An 18,806-nucleotide genomic window follows, 5' to 3' on the forward strand; every position below is an offset into this window, starting at 1 on the left:
AAATTTTGCAGCTAAATCACAAACCCAGAGACATACAAAAATTGAAGACGATCATATTGTATTGAATAACTAAATGCTCTAAGAGAGTAAGAATTGAAGGAGAAATACAGATACGATTAGCAGTAAAACAATAGGAAAAAAATTATGCAAATAAAGTGTTACTCATAAGCAAACTACGGTAAGCGACTATGAAGTTAAGTTAGGAAATGACTATTAGACGTGCATGATAGGCGACGACCAGTTGTTTTCTCTCGACGCTGTGGCTGTCAAGGGAGAAAACTCGGTTTTGCTATTATTGGCGCTGGGAACAGAACCGATAGCAGACTTATTCTTACTAATTCTCGATTTGCTATTTCTGAGAATACTCGACGATCCAGAGTTGTATGTGGATTGCGACGAAATGCTAGCATGGATAGGTGTTACACAGGTGGAGCTGCTGTTATGTCTCCTGTTGGAGAAAACAGAGTACTGAGAGCTTGCAGAAGGTGGAGTCACAGGAGCTTGAGTGTGAGAGTCGTTATAGTTGAGACTAAGAGCCACAGGATTGTTGAAGATATGAGGCGATTGAGGAGGCTTGAGATCTTCAAGATCGTCTTCCATTTTGGGAAACTGCAACAAAACCTCGGCCAACAGTTCCAACTTAGCATCAATGGGCTCCTGGCTGATGATGGTTTCCTGGTTCTCGTAGATGCTCTGAATGATGAAGGTGAATCTCGAGTGGAAGTTGTTGATAACTTGTATGACACCGAGATTCTCATATTTTTTCGACAACACTTCTGTGACTTTGCTTAACTGAATAATGAACATGAGAGCTGTGCGTTTGATGACAGCGATGGCATTATCGTCCAATCCACTCAAGAAAGCACCATGTACTTCTGGCTGTCTGTTCTCAATCTCATGTTGATTGGATTCTTCGTCAAACTCGTCCTCAGTAGTAGAGTCGTCATAGTCCGATTCGTCGTCACAGTGAATGTAATCTGGATCGATGTCTTCAAGACTGGTGTGTCTCATGTTAGCGGCATTGACGATGTGGCTATAATAGCTTTCGTTATTGTTAGAATACATAGACTGATTTTTACGAGAGCGGGACTGCCTTACTCTCTTGGCCAACACCTTTCTCATTAACTCCTTCAAGGAGTCGGATGCATTGGGTATCTGAAGCATCGAGCAGGCCAACAAGTTGGCTGTGATTGACACCAAGGACGTGGGCACAGACAAGAAGTACTTATCGTAGAGAGACAACTCACAGAAGAATCTAGCCACAGCAGTTACGGCCGAGGTAGTTGTGTTAGCAGAGTTGGAAGAAGACGAAGATTGCAACTTATTGTATTTACATGGCGTGGCATGGGTTGAGATCTTGCTGTGCGTGATAGCTAATTGCAAGCAGTCTTCCAATGTGGGATGAGAGAATGACCATTCTAATGTGGAGAGAATGTGCATTTCCATTTGGATAAACATCTCTTCGTCGTATGCGTTTCTACACATGATGGTGAGTTCCTTCAAAGTGGGCACCCGCAGTTTCTTGTCTTCATATTTGCCAGCAATCCAAAGAGCAGTACAGCCTACCAACTGGTAATGACGTTTGAACACGATACGTTTGGCACAGTACCTGTCGATGATGTTAAGACAGAGAAACAACGTCTGTGGCTGGAGCTTGAATGACGAGTGCAACTCAATGAGGAAATCCAAGAGAAAGGGTCTCATGAACCACTGGATTTCAGGCTGGAGATCGATCATGGACGGATTCACAGACGAGAGGGCCTCCAAGTGGGACAATGTCTTGACTATGTCCTGGGTGTATTCCAGAGTCAACTTTTTGTTAGCCTGCGACTCCAAGAGCTCAAGCATGATGGAGTAGGGCTTTGGTTTGACATAGGAAGGGGGCCCGTAGTTCTTGGACTTGTGGTTCAGCATTGTATGGAGAATGAAGTTATATGACAATTATGAATATGTTTAACTTGGTGAATGCGGTCAATTCGGATATATCGATATGTTTATATGTCAATATTGTTATGGTTGAATTTATATGGTTCAATTTTGTATGGTTGAATCCAATGGTGAAAATGTATGTGGTCGTATGGAAAAACGATGAGTATACTGTTTAGGAATACTATGAGTTATTGAGTATGCTAGTATACTCTAAGAGCAGTGAGAGAAGAGGTGATGTAGATGAAATGAGCGATAGACTTCTAAGCAAATTACCAATATTGCCAGAAAGGAGGAGACCAGAAATGAACGGAGTATAGTTATCGTAGAGTGTTCGTAAAGCAGCTCTATCTAAGCAGTACAGCACCAGACAAGACCCCGAAAAACGAAAACCCAACTACCTGGAAGAAACAAGCCTGAGGTCAAAAAACCACCAAACACTGAGCAGACAGCCGAATTGGTTTTTTATAAACCTGCCGAAACCTTGGTTCCGGAATATATCCCAAATGTCACAGAATAGGTTGTTCACAGTAGTTAGTGTAAATTTTTTTGCAAGGAGAAGGAGGAGGAGCTCAGATTGTACGCGTCTTAGTCGGAAGTAATTCCGGGGGTGCTGGGGTTCGGGCTGTCACCGCGAATTGGCTGGTACAACCGATTGTTCTGTAGGTTGCTGTAGAGCGATGTGCGGCCGGGCAAGCTATTAGCCTCAGAACGGAAATGGCCGTGGTTACAGAAGGAGGTTACTATGGGAGGAGTACGAGTCTGCGAGATAGAATGCAGAGACGTTGCAATTGTAGAGCGTTAATTGTAGCATAATTAGCAGAATTAGAATATAGTACGTTGGAGCGGAAATGTATGGCATAATTCAGTGTTTTACAGTATACAAAGTGGTAATAGAATATACGATTATGAAACCGTCAAGAGGTAGTGTGAAAATGTTAATCTCTGGGAATTCAGTCTAGACTGCTAGCTCAAGAAAGTACCACCCCAGGCCATTCCAGCCAGAGAGACAATCTTACCCTCGGAAGTGCCTAGATCATGGAGAATGCCTGCAGGGCGCGGTACGCGTACGAGCCGGTGCCAGGGATATATCACCAGGAGGTATTACACGACAATCTTACACGACAATTGAAGAATACCAGAGGGTCGTGTGTGGCCGTGAGCTGAAGTGGGAGTAGGTTTGATGTGTGAGTCGACATTCTTAAGGCAGAGATTCCATGACCTCGGAGATATTTTGTAGGAGTCGCTGCTGCTACGCGTAGATATAGCGAAGAACTTTTGACACCACAAACGCCAAATTATAGCCCTAACTAAAGTAGTCCTAGCGAAAGCCAGAGAGAGCACACAAAGCGTGGTGGAGAATTGCAAAAGTCCACTTCGCTAGCGTTCTGTTCCAGGTAGTATCGCCCGTTTGGCTTCGATCTTGGAACCAGGTCTTCAACCTGTTACGGTAGCATTTTTAGTGCTTTCATAATGTGACAGAGGCTGGGCACATTGCCGTACATAATAGATCTAAATACTCAAGCTACACCTGGTCTGCTTGCTCTCTGAGGTTGGCTTTTCTACTTTATTTCTGTATTCTCTACGTTTCTGTCCTATTCCGTCCAATTGTTACTATTGTCCGTCGAGAACAATATCGTCAACAAACAAATACACCTGGAAGCAGGTGCTCGCCCTACTGGGCTCGTTTGTTTCGCGATCTCTACCTGCGCTCCTTTTCCAGCTGTGCAGCCGATTGTGTTAGATTTTCGCAGCCGCTTTCATCACCAACTGTGCCCAAACCGGAATAATTCATTAGGAAGCCGCGTCCGGCTAGCTTAGTGCCCCAACTGGCAAGGTCGTTTAGTGTCACGGTGTATGTATCGTAAAGTATGCTGAGTGTCATTGTGTAATAGTTTAGTTACCATTTTGGCATGCTATTCTAGTCTTACTGGAACAGCTGATTGCCATAATGTGCCAGAACCATTTTTGCTTTCATGTAACTTAGACAGAGCCATTGTCGTATCTTCATGTGAATCGTTCGCAACAGCCAAGACGCCGATCACTTTGTCAATACTACGGCTTCTTTCAAGTGTTCAGATCTGCGCAGCCAATTCACCCCCAATTCCATCCCTTCGCTTGTCGCTTGTGTCTTTTGGCTCCGCGACCTGAAATAACTCGCTTAAGTACATTGTTCTACATTGTTCTAGTGTCACACTACCTAGCTATCGGGGTAATCCTTAACTATGTCCAAGTGTCCGTACAGGCCTCTCGATTTCCATTTTGACACATTATTATTTCAATTCTACAATGGTTACAGCCTGGGAATCGTCTCTTCCAGGGTAGTCCTCTGGCAGCTCGAGCCTCCTTAAATTCAAGTTATTACTCTTCGTATTATATCCTACATCGGGTATTTTCTTTGTCTATACAAGTCTACCTAGTATTCCCTCAGTAAGCACCTCTACCTCTGCCACCAGCAGCTCCTTCGTCGGAGTTATTGGAGATGGTCTCGTCTACAGACAACAACAACGTGGCGGCCTCAGTAGCAGATTGAATCGCATTCAATTTGACCAATGCTGGCTCCCATATGAAACTCTTCATGTTGTTCCCTACAGACTCCTTCTGGAAATCTATTCCGTACCAGATTTCGCCCTTAGCGTGGGCACTTCTGAGCTTGTTCAAGAGCTCAATGCCATCTAACCCTGCATTTTCACACAACTGTCTAGGAATGATTTCCAAAGCTTTGGCAAAAGCGGCGATAATCAACTGTTGTTTTCCTGGAACGGTTTTGGCGTAGTCCCTTAAGTATTTAGACAACTCCATCTCGATGGCACCACCTCCAGCAACGACACTGCTGTGGCTGACGGCTCTCTTGACAATCATAATGGCATCGTGTAAGGATCTCTCCACCTCAGCAATGACCTGCTCGGCTCCTCCTCTTAATACTAATGTACATGTCTTGGTTTGAGGACAACCCTGGAAAATATTGAATCTCTCGGAACCGATCTGAACTTCTTCAAATCTTTCACAGGTACCCAAGTCTTCTGGCAAAATGTTGGAACAGGTCGACTGGATGTTACCTCCTACCGCCTTGATCACTCTGCCCATGTCTTCACTAGAAACTCTTCCAGCACAGAATATGTTTCTGTCAGCAAAGAATTGGGTAGCCAAATCACCAATAGGCAACTTGGACAAAACTATGTTGGCACCAGTGGCAGCTATGGCTTCCAACTTGTTGAATATGATCTGCCATTCGGCATCTACAATAGCTTGGTAATCCTTGACTTCTTGGACACGTACTTCAGCATTGTCTTTCTCGGCCTTCAACTCCAACTCTACGTTCAAGTTGACAATCTTGGGGTTGCTGAACTTTTTAGGTTGTTGTTCAAAGCCAGCATACGAGAAGGTCTTTTTGAAGGCTACACCGTCTACAAAAAGAGAGTCCTCCATGCTTCCACCTGGAACCTTCTTAATTCCAATCAACTTCTCATCCAAGTCTTCTTGATCTAAACTCAAAACAGCATCCACGACCATCTTGGTGAAGAAAGTCGAATTATTACTAATCAACTTGGAAGACATGGCAGTTGTGGCACACTTTTCCAACAACTGACGGAACTGCTCATCATTTTCTCTCTTTACATCCACAGCAAGCTCGTTGATTTTTTCTACGGCCAACTCACAGGCTTTTCTCAAACCTTTGGTGATCAAATGCGAGGACACACCATCTTCTATGAATGATTTGGCTTCTTTGAGCAACTCTCCAGCCAAGATTGTTACAGATGTTGTTCCATCACCTACTTCAGCGTCTTGGGCACGTGATATATCAACTAGCATCTTAGCTGCTGGATGGACGATATCCAAAAGTTTCAAAATGGTGGCACCATCATTCGAGATGGTAGTTTTACCGTTGGAAGATACAATGAGGATGTCGGAGCCGAATGGACCTAACGTTGGTCTCAAGGTGTCTTGGATAGCAAGGCAGGCATTGATGTTGGAAATGATGGCACCTTTACCCTGAGAAGTATCGGTTCCTTCTTTAAGGACGACAATTGTGGGAGTTTGACTTGTGAACGACATTTATGCTTATGTGAGTATATATACTATTACGTAGTCGTAAACTGCACTAGTCAAACAAAAATAGACGGTAGAAGAGAAAAGAAATGAACTTCCTATGAATTGTAGATTTGAATCAAGAACTTTTGTCTGAATTTGTTAGTAAGAACTTTTTGAATTTTTCAACGAGAATCTCGCAGTTCGACGGTTGGCACACGACACAGAATTTTTCACTTTATATGGAGACAATAGAGTTAGTTCTTGTTAATTCAAATTACATTTCGTAGCCATTCCATATCTATTTCTATACATATTCTGCCTGTTGTTCAGTGGGTTTGATATTAGTCTAATGTTCCGCACAAAAGTAATTGCCACCACTCAAAATCTCACCTTCACCAGGAATGTGGCCATGAAGGGAGATGTCAATCTTTCCTCCAGAAGAGTGATGAGAAAAATTAGGTTGGGAAAGGCTAGACCAGCTATTTTCTACCAGTTTGACACCCTTGTCGAGTTGAGTGATGGATCTGTCATTAAGAGAAGATCCCAAGCTCCAAAAGATGAAATCAGAATGATCACCGACCAGAGAAACAGTGCCTTATGGAATCCTAACAGATCTGACCTTTCTACTTCCGATCCTAATGCTACCGGCAAGATCAATAAGTTCAAACAGAGATTCGCATCCTTCAGCGGTGAAGAAGAGCCAGTTGTGGCGAATGAAGAAGAGGCTCCTAAGGACAAACAGGATGACTTGCTCGAGTTGATGGGCCACAATGTCCAGGAAGTCAATAAGGGTGGTAAGTTGTTCAACAAAAAGGAAAGCAGAAACAGAAAGGTGTAATCTAAATGACTCTAGCTGAAATGATTGTAATGGAAAATTAACGAATTTCATTAAATGATATAACATTCGACCTTCAGCTTTCAACTTGATAGTATGTTGTCAACATATATACTATTCCATCGGCATCGACGACTCGTCAGGTTTCTTCTCTTGTACATATTATCTTAAATGCTTGTCTATTAATTCTACTATACATATTAAAAGTATACTAATTACATGATATCGTCTCGTATTATGCTGTTGAGAAACTTGTTCTCGTCCATCTTCTGTATATGTTGAAGGACATCTTTGATCTCTAGGTTCTGGTAGCGGTACTCATCTACAGCCCAAACTATGGTGCTTGCATCTTCTTCCTGAAGTGCTCTTTTCGTAATCACATCAAGACACTGAAGTTTGCTCAGAGGTAAAAGAACCAACAACTCTCTGAACCTGTTCGGTATTCCTACTTTTACGAAATTAAACTTGATGTTCTGTTTGTCTACGGCAATCAGTGACTTTGCTGTGAACTTGTCGATGTTTATGAATATCTTTTTCGCTGCCCGGTTGCTGATATGAGTTGAATAGTATCGTACAATCTCCACAGTGAGCAACTCAAATACCTCATCATCTCTGGGAACTAACATGAGTCTCTTGCACATTGTCTTCAAAAAATTCTCTTCTTGTTCCGTTTTAGACCTTTTCTTGACCACTTCTTTAAATATAGTCACGTAGGCAATCTTGGCTATGTGGATATCTGTGGATAAGATCATATCGATACTTTCCTGTAATTTGCCTTGTCTCAATAACTTTGCAAAGACAGCATTTATTTCGGTAGCCGTAGCCCCATCTTTCGACTTGAGAAGATTCAGAAGAATTTTTTCTGCAACTGGCTCATTTTCTTGGAAAACATATGCTTTGAACAATGCTGTTAAGGTCAGTCTCCTTAATGGAGCTCTGACTGTTTTGAGAAGAGTTTCAAATTTGGAAATCGATTCTTTAGAAGTTCCATACTTTTCCAATAAGACATCGACGATGACTTGACTTTCAGTGGCATATTTGGGAATCTGTTCTACTAAGCTGTCTAAAGACTTCAAATTTGGCAGATCTTTCAAGAGCTTGGCTAATGATTCGATTTGGTCTGGAACCAAGTACTTGCTCTGGAATCTTTTGGTAGAAATCCACATGTTCAATGCCACTTCGTAAAGACCATTTTCAATATTGAATTGAATCAAACCGTTTAATAATTTGAGAAACTTGTGAGGGTTGGACTGAAAGAGTTCTTCTAGCTTCGGTATTCTCTGGAAAAACCAATTTGCATAGAAAAGAGCCTGTGGCTTTTGCTGAAGCATCTCTAGTGCCAGTAATGAATCTGCAGAGGATAATACGGTTGCCCCATAAACATCAAGTAATCTGTGGATAGCATGACAACAATACAAATAGTTTGAATCATGATGCACGGCTATAGATCTCAAAACTATCTTCACAACTTCTGGATCTACACTTATTTCGGCTTCGGCAAACTGAATTAAATACGACGCTGCTGCAAGAACATCTCCAGTCAGAACCGTCTGCCATATCAAAAGTTTGCCTAATTCTTGTCTTCTCTTACTGGTATCTTGAGAGCTCTTGTTAAGATGGATATTGAACAAAATCACACTGGCTTGGACTGGGATGATTTTACCTACTCTCATGTGGTCGATAAGTTCTACTGCAGAATCAATTTTACCCTCTATTATCAACTTGACAAGTCCATCAAGCAATAAAGTCCGTATGGATGACGAATGCTTATAGTAATGAAACAAGAATGGATAGATGTTTGTTCCTGGGATCTCCAACAAATCTTCCACGAAGGTCCGACCAGACTTCAAGTAGATTTGATTTATACGTGCCACACTCAGTGAAAGAGTCTTTTTACTTTTAAGCAAAGTAAATACAGTTTGCAATCGTTCATACTTGGCCTCATACTTCTTCTCACTTACTGGAAGAGGCTCCAATATTGGACCTACAGTTTTCGTTATTTGAGGAGACGAATACACAAAACGTCGCACATATACTCCCAGTCGTGAAAATAGAGGAGCCGTGCGTCGTAGCATCGCATTTGTCCTTTGGTTGGTATGGTCTCGGTGTGGTGGATGTGGAGATGGAACCGTAGAAGATGTCTAAAATTCTTTATAGACCGGTTTCAGTAAGTCACGTGCGTGGTCGGTTCTTGTAGATCTCGCACGATAGTCACTATAGAACTGTCTTTTAGTGTCTAATAAAATTACACTGGCAAAATGACTTCAAATTGGCTGAAAAAGAGCACCAGCAAGAACTTGTTTCTCAAAATGATTTAGTACTCTTGTCTATTGGTTGGTTTTTCTCCCTAATCTGATTTAGCATCTCTTCTTAGATTTTATCCACTAATTTACCAACTCTGGTAACTCTACATTCCAGTACTGAATACTCTAGAAATAATTAATATTGTAATACAGGAATTTAAATTTGTATTTCTATACAATGCTACAGTCTCCAAGACCAAAGCCATACATTACCTTCTCCACATGTCTCTTGATTATGGGCCAGTCTTGACGTCTCTGTACAAACTCGTAGATCTCTTCCTGACCGAATATACCGTTGAACTTAGACAAGTCACTGACCAACTTTCCTATGGCTTTAGCATCGTCACCGCCAATCAAGTAGATGTTGCCCACCTTCTTCAACGCCTGGTATAATGGCACAATGAGTCGTTTGTTGGATCGGATATGTGCTATAATGAAGTCATAGTACAAATTGATGTCGGATATCAAGTTGGTAGCTCCGGCTACGGAGATGGTACTCTTCTTCAAATTCTTCACGATTACTTGAAAGAATCTCTCTGCGATTTCTTGCTGGAAAACTTCAACAATCGAAGAATCTGCGCTATCTACCAACAAGTCGATATTCTCTTCTAGAATTTGTACTGCCTTGTGTGCTGTTTCTGTGGGGCCAAAATTGGGTGGAGTATCGGCAGAAGGATTGTAGTCGTTGGTATGGTTGTTCTTGAACACATTGTCTATCTCGTTTACCAAGACTTCTACTCCTACATTTAGTCCATCAGCCACGTACTTATCCACTAATCCTTCAAGTTTCTTTTTGTTCTGCAACGAGGGATTGAGAATGGAGTTTTCTCGTTTGACAATGTTCTTCTTGATCATCTCTTCCTTGTAAAAGATATCCACCATCTGGATGATGAGATCAGCCATATTGATCAACTCAAAGAACAACACCAATGGCTCTACAAACGATTCGTTGTGCGATTCAGAATATGTTTTTGAGCTGGGATTGTATGTTTGTAAGTATTCCAACCCTTTATTGAAACCTGGTTTCAAATGCTCATTGCCAATGGTGTCCATAACATTGATGAAAATGTCTTGCATTGACGCAAAAATGTCATTCTTCAACGAAGCAATAGAAAAGTCTCGGAACTTGAGCAACTTGTGTAGAGACGTCTTGGCGTCATTCAATGTCTCAAGAATCAACTCAGGACTGAAAATTTTCGTAAGAGACTTTATGTTCTCCGATAAGATCTTCGCTTTAGCCTGGATTTCAGAATAGTTCTGTTGTTCACTTTCAGCCTCTTTACTTCCAGAGGAGTTGCTGATAGTGAACACTTTCTTGAAACTGGTTAAGAAATCGCTTTTCGTTTCTGCTTTCACATGTTTCAAGATATTCATCGTTGTTTCTGCTTCTCTCTTGGTTATCTCTCTCTTCCAGTCAAGAAGCTTATCGTTCGTCGTATTTTTGAAGTATTGGATCTCTTCTCTTGTGTAGTCTACTACAAAAGACTCAAACAGCATATCTATCAACTCCTTGAGAAGGTGATTGTAGTTGGGACCGATATTTTCGCTCGGGTTGAGCAACTTAAGGAAATCAATAGTGATTTTCTCATACAAATATGGAACTAAAGTCAAATAGAGTCCTGGCTTCTTGGATCCCTCTATCAAGATCAAAAGTAATTCTGCCAATTGGTTAGATACTAATTCTTCACTGACCTTATACATCATAGGAACCGTCTGGGGAAATATAAGATCGATAATATGCGATTGCTCGTTGAATACATGGGCTAGTTCTTGTGTTAGTCCTGTAAATGCTTCCTCGTTGATAATATGTCTCGTTTGGTGGAAATCTTCGGGATCCAAAATGAAATACTTGGTCGTATCAAACGACTCCAAATTAAAAATCTCACTTTCTTCGTTGTCAAAAATACTCTTCTGTAAGAAAAAGTCTATCAATGTCTGCTGGTTCTTTAAGTCTATCAAGATATTCATGAACCGTCTAGTCTTTTCGTAGTCCTGAAGATCAAAGTGGATCTCCAATTCACGCAATAGCGCATTTTCAAAGATTTCAAATAGTGCTGTGATCTTTTCTTGAACTAAAGTTCGAGAATCGTCATTGAAATCAATATTGCTATATACTAGCAAGTTACTAAGAATCTTAGCCTGGTCCTCGGGGCTCTGGAAATCCTTGAAAATTCGAAGTCGATCATAAGGCTTGTTCAATTGTATATCGTTATAGTACGGACTAAGTGATTTGTGGATCTTTAGCACTTGTATCTTGGCTCCTTTGCTTGTTCTATATATCTTATCCAAGCATAATAGTGGATTGTCCAAATTGTGAAAATCTGACGACTTAAGAGGTCTGTCTTTCGGTGGTATCTCGGCAGAATCCCATAATTCCATTGCCTTCAATCGGGCGATCCATGTGAGCGGATCATTGGCTGCCTTGTAAGCATTTCGGGAAACCTTGGAAAACAGTAGCAAATCCGGAATTGAAAGGTACTTCGCGACGTTCCGGGCAATTGGACTCGGAATTACCTGCGGATTGTATACATCGATATCCGCATTCCATATAACCTGAGCCATTACTAATGACTGCTACGTATCCAACTTTCTAAGAAAGAGTAAATGAAGACTCCATAAACCATGTAGTATCGAAATCTAGTTAGTGTTGCGTATGCTGAAAAGTACTGCATCTAATGTCACGTGAATTTCTACACTTGTCTATGAACAGAAACACCTACTCTTCTAATAAGAAGATAGTAAAACAAACTATATACCACCATTACTTTTGAATATTATACAATTTCGAACTTTCAAAAGATCAATACCTACCAAAAAGACCTTGATAATTTGCCTATGTCTAATCTTCCGAGATAAATGACCTGTATATAGTCGTACTGGCTGCGAATTAGCAGAAGAGACAGATTCTTGACATTTATATATAGCAATGAAGGCAATATGACTTATTGATAACAGTTAACCCATAGGTTGATTTAAGGTACTGACATGGTATTGACATGGTATAGATAAACTTGACATATCACATGCCAGAAATCGAGGAGAAATCCTTTCGGTGGTTGAAGATAACAGAAGACACTTTTACAAGGTAGAGAGGATGATTCATTCTTTTTGCTGGGAAAGAAAGAATTCAGTTTAATACTATCCAGCATTTTTCCATTTGAATCTTATCTTACTTCCATTATAAAAGAGGATTTATGTAAAATAAACATGAAACTGACAGTCTACTTTCTCCAGATTCTACAGTCTCTATGGTCCGGAAATTTTTGTTGGCCTGCATACGAAGGATCTAATATACTGAAAAATTAAATCTAGTATAGACTCTATACTTCTACATTTAATCATTAAGTGTACTACCTCATTTTTTCTGCAAAACTCCTCTGATAAGTTATTTACATGTTCATTTGCATAGCTAGGACTTTGGCTCGAAGTCCCGTGCGACGTTTAGGGCGACCGGTTCGACTAAATTTGCGAATAGCATATTCTTCCAAAACCAAACCGCATCCAACTACTTCTAAGGAAGAAGAACCTACTTTCTTTGAAGAAAACTCCGAAAATAACAAGAATAGTATTCCATTCAAAGACAAGTTGTCAAGCTTTATAGTTAACTTCATTAAGCAAGAGTCGCAGGCATTGGCATCTTCATTTGACAACGATCTTCTCTATGGAAATGCCATAGATGTCAATACAGACTACAGTATCATTCTCGAGCCACAACTTCAGAGCGAAATAGACAATGCCTTGGATAACTACAACAAGCTCTTTATACTATTGTCACATAACCCGATATCCATTCCTGCTCAGGCATATTTGCATTTTTTGGAGAAAATTGACACTCCCCTAGATCTGAAACTTAGGTCTCTTTTGTTGAAGAGACTTCTATACCACCAGCAGTATGAAACGTGCTGGCGGATTTGCATAGACACATATACTTCTTTGACTGATATTGAAGATTTCATAGACTTGGCAGCTGTAAGTTTAAGGGAGAACAACAATTCCACCTTTGGGCTAAATCTGCTTCTTGTTGCTTCCCATTCTCAGGTGTTCAACCAGAGACTTCATAACCATATACTTGACACCCTAAGTTTCAAGTTCAAGATTCCTCGTCCAGATCTTGAACATAAATTGAGTTTCTATGACGAGCTCCAGACGATGCAGACCCTAGAAGATTTGGCGTTATTTAGGGAGAATAATGGGCTGTATATGTCAAATGATGTCGACTACGAAGTCATGTATTTACGAAAACACATTCTGCTCATCCGGAGCGATACAAGCATAAAAGTGAGCGACTGCTACGGTTTGCTTCACGAAAGAGAAAACTTGGTTAGAATGCCAGGTTGGCTCAGTTTCATTTCACCATCATTCTTGGGATCCACGACATTGAATAATGCTGTAGGATCTTTAGTCTCAACCCCATCCATATCTACGAAAATCGTAGAAAGCATCAATCACATATTGAGGACAAACAAACATATTGGACTCAACGAAGCTGATGTCGTGTACATACTTAATTCACAGGCCAATATTAAGGCCTACAACATCTACCTGTTATATATTGCATCCAATCCCCTGTTGCCCAACAAGCGGATTGTCAACCTTCTCATGGCACAAGTTATTTTACAACTACATTACGTTCAGATTCGGTCGATACTCTTTCGTCACTACCAAGTCCTAGACGACGATGTCTTGGTTGAGGCATTGGTAAGAGTATTGGGAGAGTCTACTAAAGACTTTGAAGAGATTATAGGTAAACTCTTCAAGAACTCTACTTTTTCACAATCACTAACAATTTCTACTACTATTGTCGACTTAGCTGTTAACTCTGGCTACTCGGTGTCACAGATTGAGCGAATGTTGCTCATTTTCCACGGGTTCGACAAGTCTGGCAAGTTGTTAGGAAACTTACTCAAGTCTGAGACACTCCTGTCATATTCTGAACAACAACATATAGAACTATACTCCAAATTAATCATGGCACCAGAGATTAGCTCGACCAAGACGCTACTTGAATTGAACCGTTGTATACTTCGCCGTGGTTTGATTGAGGAGACGTTGATAAGTGGCATTCTTGAACGAGTACTCAATAGCACCCTACGAAAAGATTTCATCTTGGCAAGAGCTCGCGATCTGAAAAGAAAACTTCCCCAGGGTTTCCAACGTATTCACATGTTAGCCAATGTGAGTGAGCGAGCCAATTTCCACAACTCACTCAGAGCCTTGGGCCAGACCTATTCTCTCTTAGGTGCTAAAGACATGGCACGAGTTGTGGACATCACCAGCAACTATATCTTCTCGCGCCACTTCACGTTTTGTAGAGACAAGTTTGGGCGTGATTACTTGATTAATAATGTCGTATCTGAGATGATGCGATTTGTAGAACGAGAATCACGTACAAAGCCGAAAGAAACGATTTTCAAAGTCAGAGACTTGTTAACAGAGTTGAAGAGCGACTCCAAGGTGATCCGGTGCCATTTGTTCAGAATGATGGTAAGAGAGGATCCTTCAAAGGCGATACAGTTGCTTCAGTTCTACAGTGACAACAAGTCCAGCTTGGCTGGGATCATACCGTATATGATTTCGGGAATTCTTTCTACAGAGAAGTTGGAGAAGAATCGCAAACTTCAGGTTCTAGATCGATTCCTTTCTGAGCTTGTGGTTTTGGGATACAGGCATAGAATTACGCAGAAGACGGGCCACGAGTTGGTGAGACTCTTGAAACAGGATAGTGTTTCAGGCAAAGCGCTTACGCCGCAGCTGGTGAGCTGGATTCTTGAGTTTTCACGTAACAATAAGGCTCTTAACAGAGTGCTACAAGTACATTTCCGCAGAGACAAAAAGAACACGTTGTAATTATTACAATAGATATATAATCCAAAGATTATTGGTATCTCTTGAATCTATTTCTGCGGTTTGCAAACTTAAAATTGGTAAGTAATTCTGACAAGTCAGGTGGTACAAAAATGAAACATACCCATATACGAACTTCTGATGTAGACATATTACATCTGACTGCAATGGATTTTCTATGAGCTCGGCTTGGTGAAGGATCGAGGGAAAATTCTTTTTCGAGAATAGCTCGTATCTCTGGACTGTGTATCTTGCGTCTTCTCTTTCGGACCAAGGCTTTGTCGCCTAATGCTACTTTTGATGATAAGTTTGTAGAACAAGTAATTGAGATCATGACGGACCTGAGATGAAACTCTTGAGGCTGCGCATCATGGTCTAGAAACGTCCTCTTCTTCTCAGACGCCTTTTCAACGGCATTGTCGAACAAGTTTTGAATACTATACTTCAAGACCGCCAGCAGGTCCAAGTATCTGCAAAGCTAATAAAACAGAAGGTTAGTAATAGTCTAGTAATTGCATTCTAATTACATACCTGAAGCATTCTCCATCTCGAAGCATCTAGGTTCATCTGCTTGTTCGCACTGATAACTTCACGAGCCTCATTATTCCACGACCAACAACTGCCAGTTAGTTCTTCAAGTTCTGACGCTTTTTCTACGAGGCAATCGAGATTGTCACGATGGGAACTCATTCTCGGTTGCTAAAGAATGAAGTCACTACATAGATATCTGAATGGAGTATAAGTTTATTAAATTAAATCTTGTAGGGTAAAGAAACAAGTAACTCTACAAAAATGCGCACAAAATATGTTTCAATATGTGTTTCAACTCGTGTTTCAACATGTGTTTCAGATCAATCACTTGTACATGTCCTCAGTGAAAATTCCTAAACTGCAGTTAACTGAACTAGTCTTGATCTTAAAGGCACCTGTTTGACTTCTACCTTTGTTTCTTTCTCTTTTGACCTTAGTAACCCGAAATTTGTCTTTAAATGAATCAGCCAGCTGTTTTGGTGCACTATCCCTTTTAGATTTAGTATAATAGCTACTGCGACACAACTGACGATACTCTGAATGCTTAAAAGCTGGTGGGGCACTTCTGATTGTTCCAGTAGATTTCTCGTACCAAGAGGCCTCTACCAAGGAAAGATACTGGAAGTACTCCTGGAATTGTCTGGGGCTCTTCTTCCAAATCTATACATGTTAGCGAATATATTTCAAAAATGTGTATAAAATGTAACTTACCAGGGAAACCGTTTTTGCAAGGTCCCGGAAGGTCTTGAGATCGGATGGCATCAAGTTCGTGATGATATTTCTGGCAACTATGAAGCTGTTCCTACTTCTGAAGGTGTCATTTCTGGAACGACTCTTCTTAAGCAAAGAGCTGGGATTCTCGTGAGTTAAGAAATCTGAGTCTCTTTTGCTAGAATTGGTGGAAACCAACGGAAAACTGCTAGCACAAGCCAATTGCTTGACAGAGGAGCCAGTCGAAGTACCGCGATTGACCTTTGGGAACGAAAATGAAAAGCTGGAACTCATTGCCTTATCAACTCCGCAGGGGTCAAGGAGTAGATAACTGGGTGTGAATTTGCAACTTTTCACCTGTAGTGCATACTACAAATTGAACAAAAACTACGAAAGTAAATGAATTATATTGATACCATTGAGAGTTGTAGAGCTCTAGAAACAAGCAAAGATGAGTGTCAGAACGTATGGTGTCACTGATCCGATATCTACAGCCAACCCCACGCCCAAGGAAAACAGTCTCAATGATGCATTGATTGGTGAACTCCGCAGTCGTGGATCATTTGAGAGTGAGCAGGCAACGAAGAAGAGAGTGGAAGTCCTCACTCAATTCCAGAAAATGGTACAAGAGTTTGTGTTCACCGTTTCCAAGAAGAAAAATATGTCCGATGGGATGGCCAAGGATGCTGGAGGTAAAGTGTTTACTTTTGGGTCTTATAGATTGGGTGTTTACGGCCCAGGCTCGGATCTTGATACCTTGGTTGTCGTTCCCCAGCATGTATCGAGGGAAGACTTTTTCACTGTATTCGCCGAAATTATTCGTAAACGTCCAGAATTAGAAGAAATTGTACCTGTTCCAGACGCTTTTGTGCCAATTATTAAGATTGAGTACGATGGCGTCCCGCTTGATTTGATTTTTGCATGCTTAAATGTTCCTAGAATTCCTCTTGATATGACTTTGGACGACAAAAATCTTTTGAGAAATCTTGACGAGAGAGATTTGCGGTCCCTCAACGGAACAAGAGTCACGGATGAAATATTGCAGTTGGTACCAAAACCGACGGTATTCAAGCATGCTTTGAGATGCATCAAGATGTGGGCTCAACAGAAAGCTGTGTACGGGAATGTATTCGGGTTTCCGGGAGGGGTGGCATGGGCAATGTTGGTTGCTCGTATATGTCAATTATATCCTAATGCTGTAAGTGCTGTCATTGTTGAGAAATTTTTCAATATCTATACAAAATGGAATTGGCCCCAGCCTGTCCTCCTTAAGCCAATCGAAGACGGACCATTGCAAGTTCGTGTATGGAACCCAAGGCTTTATGCCAATGATCGTCTTCACCGAATGCCAGTTATCACTCCAGCTTATCCTTCGATGTGTGCCACTCATAATATTACCAGCTCGACACAGAAGGTGATTTTGTCAGAGTTAGAGAAAGGTGCAGAAGTTGTACGTCAAATTAATTTGGGCAAAAAGTCCTGGTCTGATCTCTTTGATAGACACGATTTCTTTCATCATTACAAATTCTATCTATGTGTAGTTGCAGCAACAGTGGCCTCGGACGAAGAACATCTAAAGTGGACGGGTTTGATTGAGAGTAAGTTAAGGCATTTGGTCCTCAAACTTGAGGTCACAGAAGGTGTAGAGTTGGCACATCCATACGTAAAAGACTTTTCCGACTCGTACGTACTTGGAGATGCAAACCCCTCTGATGTCATTGGGGCGTATGGAACCTTGTCTGGTCAACCATTTTTAGATACACTTGCCAAAAGCGATGATAGCAATAAAGGTGAGAAGCAGATCCACCTCACCAAACTCTTTGTTGGATTGAATCTTCAACAGCTTAAGTCGGTGGACGGAGTAAAGAAATTAAATATCCAATATCCATGTTCAGAGTTCTACAATATTTGCAAGGGATCTGGATTTTATGACGAAGCTATAAACCATATCAATATTAAGAATGTGAAACTTGTTGACCTTCCTGATGACGTTTACGTTGAAGGGGAAGTGAGACCTACTAAAAACAGCAAAAAGAGGAAAAAGGAAGTTAGCCTTGACAAGCAGAAGCGCCCAAAAAGTACAATTTCAACTCCCCCAGTATCTGTTAACGGGTCTGGTTGATTCTTTTCCTGTAGGAGGCTACGTATTATGAGGTTACGGAAATCATTTAATCTATTTCAGTAAATATACATCCTTGACAGTATTTCTCCTTGAAGTTCCCGATGAAATTAACCATTGCCCGTTTTTGACGATGTTAGTTTCTGGAATCCTTCTCGTAAAACCTAAATCTAGATTTAGTCTCGTTGATAACCATTCAACAAACGTTTTGTCTTGTTCTTCTGCCGTTTCATTGTATTCCTGTGCATACCTATTCCAGACCTTCTTGTTTGGATAGTGATCCCATATTTGTCCAAGACTTCTAGAAAGTAGTCTTTGTGACTTTGGGTTGCGGATTGACTTGGTATAGAAAGAACGGAAGGCTATAAACCCGTTGATTTTCTTAAACTTACTTATTAGTCTTCTCGTCTTTTCTTGTGTATTGTCTCTGTTCAAAGATTTGAAAGTAGTTAAAATCATATCAAGCTCATCGGTTGTGGCAGGAATTTTGGGTAGTGAAGTGTGG

At 41.0% G+C, this 18,806-nt stretch overlaps 9 protein-coding genes across 9 annotated transcripts; 3 read left to right on the forward strand and 6 right to left on the reverse strand. All coding sequences in view use genetic code 12, as the record gives it.

The window, feature by feature from the left end:
- Positions 1–213: 213 nt before the first annotated feature.
- Positions 214–1,914, reverse strand: PICST_37002 (predicted protein; the record flags this gene model as incomplete). The annotated part of the gene is made up of 4 exons (XM_001386287.1): positions 214–301; positions 398–500; positions 531–927; positions 1,099–1,914. 4 exons carry the CDS (start codon positions 1,912–1,914, stop codon positions 214–216), a joined length of 1,404 nt encoding a protein of 467 aa, XP_001386324.2.
- A 2,391-nt stretch (positions 1,915–4,305) lies between these two features.
- Positions 4,306–6,044, reverse strand: PICST_85255 (predicted protein). The gene has a single exon (XM_001386288.1). The coding sequence runs from the start codon at positions 5,980–5,982 to the stop codon at positions 4,354–4,356; it is 1,629 nt and encodes a 542-aa protein (XP_001386325.1). The 5' UTR covers positions 5,983–6,044; the 3' UTR covers positions 4,306–4,353.
- Positions 6,045–6,307: 263 nt separating this feature from the next.
- Positions 6,308–6,796, forward strand: PICST_63415 (mitochondrial 54S ribosomal protein YmL36; the record flags this gene model as incomplete). The annotated part of the gene is made up of 1 exon (XM_001386109.1): positions 6,308–6,796. The coding sequence occupies one exon, from the start codon at positions 6,308–6,310 to the stop codon at positions 6,794–6,796; it is 489 nt and encodes a 162-aa protein (XP_001386146.1).
- Positions 6,797–7,008: 212 nt separating this feature from the next.
- PICST_33458 (predicted protein) lies at positions 7,009–8,868 on the reverse strand (the record flags this gene model as incomplete). Its single annotated transcript, XM_001386289.1, has 1 exon — positions 7,009–8,868. One exon carries the CDS (start codon positions 8,866–8,868, stop codon positions 7,009–7,011), a length of 1,860 nt encoding a protein of 619 aa, XP_001386326.2.
- Positions 8,869–9,267: 399 nt separating this feature from the next.
- RCY1 (F-box protein: endocytic membrane traffic, recycling ReCYcling 1) lies at positions 9,268–11,658 on the reverse strand (the record flags this gene model as incomplete). The annotated part of the gene is made up of 1 exon (XM_001386290.1): positions 9,268–11,658. The coding sequence occupies one exon, from the start codon at positions 11,656–11,658 to the stop codon at positions 9,268–9,270; it is 2,391 nt and encodes a 796-aa protein (XP_001386327.2).
- An 831-nt stretch (positions 11,659–12,489) lies between these two features.
- PICST_33460 (predicted protein) lies at positions 12,490–14,943 on the forward strand (the record flags this gene model as incomplete). The annotated part of the gene is made up of 1 exon (XM_001386110.1): positions 12,490–14,943. The coding sequence occupies one exon, from the start codon at positions 12,490–12,492 to the stop codon at positions 14,941–14,943; it is 2,454 nt and encodes an 817-aa protein (XP_001386147.2).
- Positions 14,944–14,971: 28 nt separating this feature from the next.
- On the reverse strand, positions 14,972–15,497 carry YOX2 (Homeodomain protein; the record flags this gene model as incomplete). The annotated part of the gene is made up of 3 exons (XM_001386291.1): positions 14,972–15,010; positions 15,065–15,410; positions 15,472–15,497. The coding sequence occupies 3 exons, from the start codon at positions 15,495–15,497 to the stop codon at positions 14,972–14,974; spliced, it is 411 nt and encodes a 136-aa protein (XP_001386328.2).
- Positions 15,498–15,795: 298 nt separating this feature from the next.
- On the reverse strand, positions 15,796–16,476 carry MATa2 (mating locus regulatory protein; the record flags this gene model as incomplete). Its single annotated transcript, XM_001386292.1, has 2 exons — positions 15,796–16,131; positions 16,183–16,476. 2 exons carry the CDS (start codon positions 16,474–16,476, stop codon positions 15,796–15,798), a joined length of 630 nt encoding a protein of 209 aa, XP_001386329.2.
- Positions 16,477–16,633: 157 nt separating this feature from the next.
- On the forward strand, positions 16,634–18,385 carry PAP1 (Poly(A) polymerase PAPalpha (Polynucleotide adenylyltransferase alpha); the record flags this gene model as incomplete). The annotated part of the gene is made up of 1 exon (XM_001386111.1): positions 16,634–18,385. The coding sequence occupies one exon, from the start codon at positions 16,634–16,636 to the stop codon at positions 18,302–18,304; it is 1,671 nt and encodes a 556-aa protein (XP_001386148.1). The 3' UTR covers positions 18,305–18,385.
- Positions 18,386–18,806: the final 421 nt, after the last annotated feature.

This window comes from Scheffersomyces stipitis, chromosome 7, assembly GCF_000209165.1.
Source record: "Scheffersomyces stipitis CBS 6054 chromosome 7, complete sequence".
Taxonomy (NCBI): domain Eukaryota; kingdom Fungi; phylum Ascomycota; class Pichiomycetes; order Serinales; family Debaryomycetaceae; genus Scheffersomyces; species Scheffersomyces stipitis.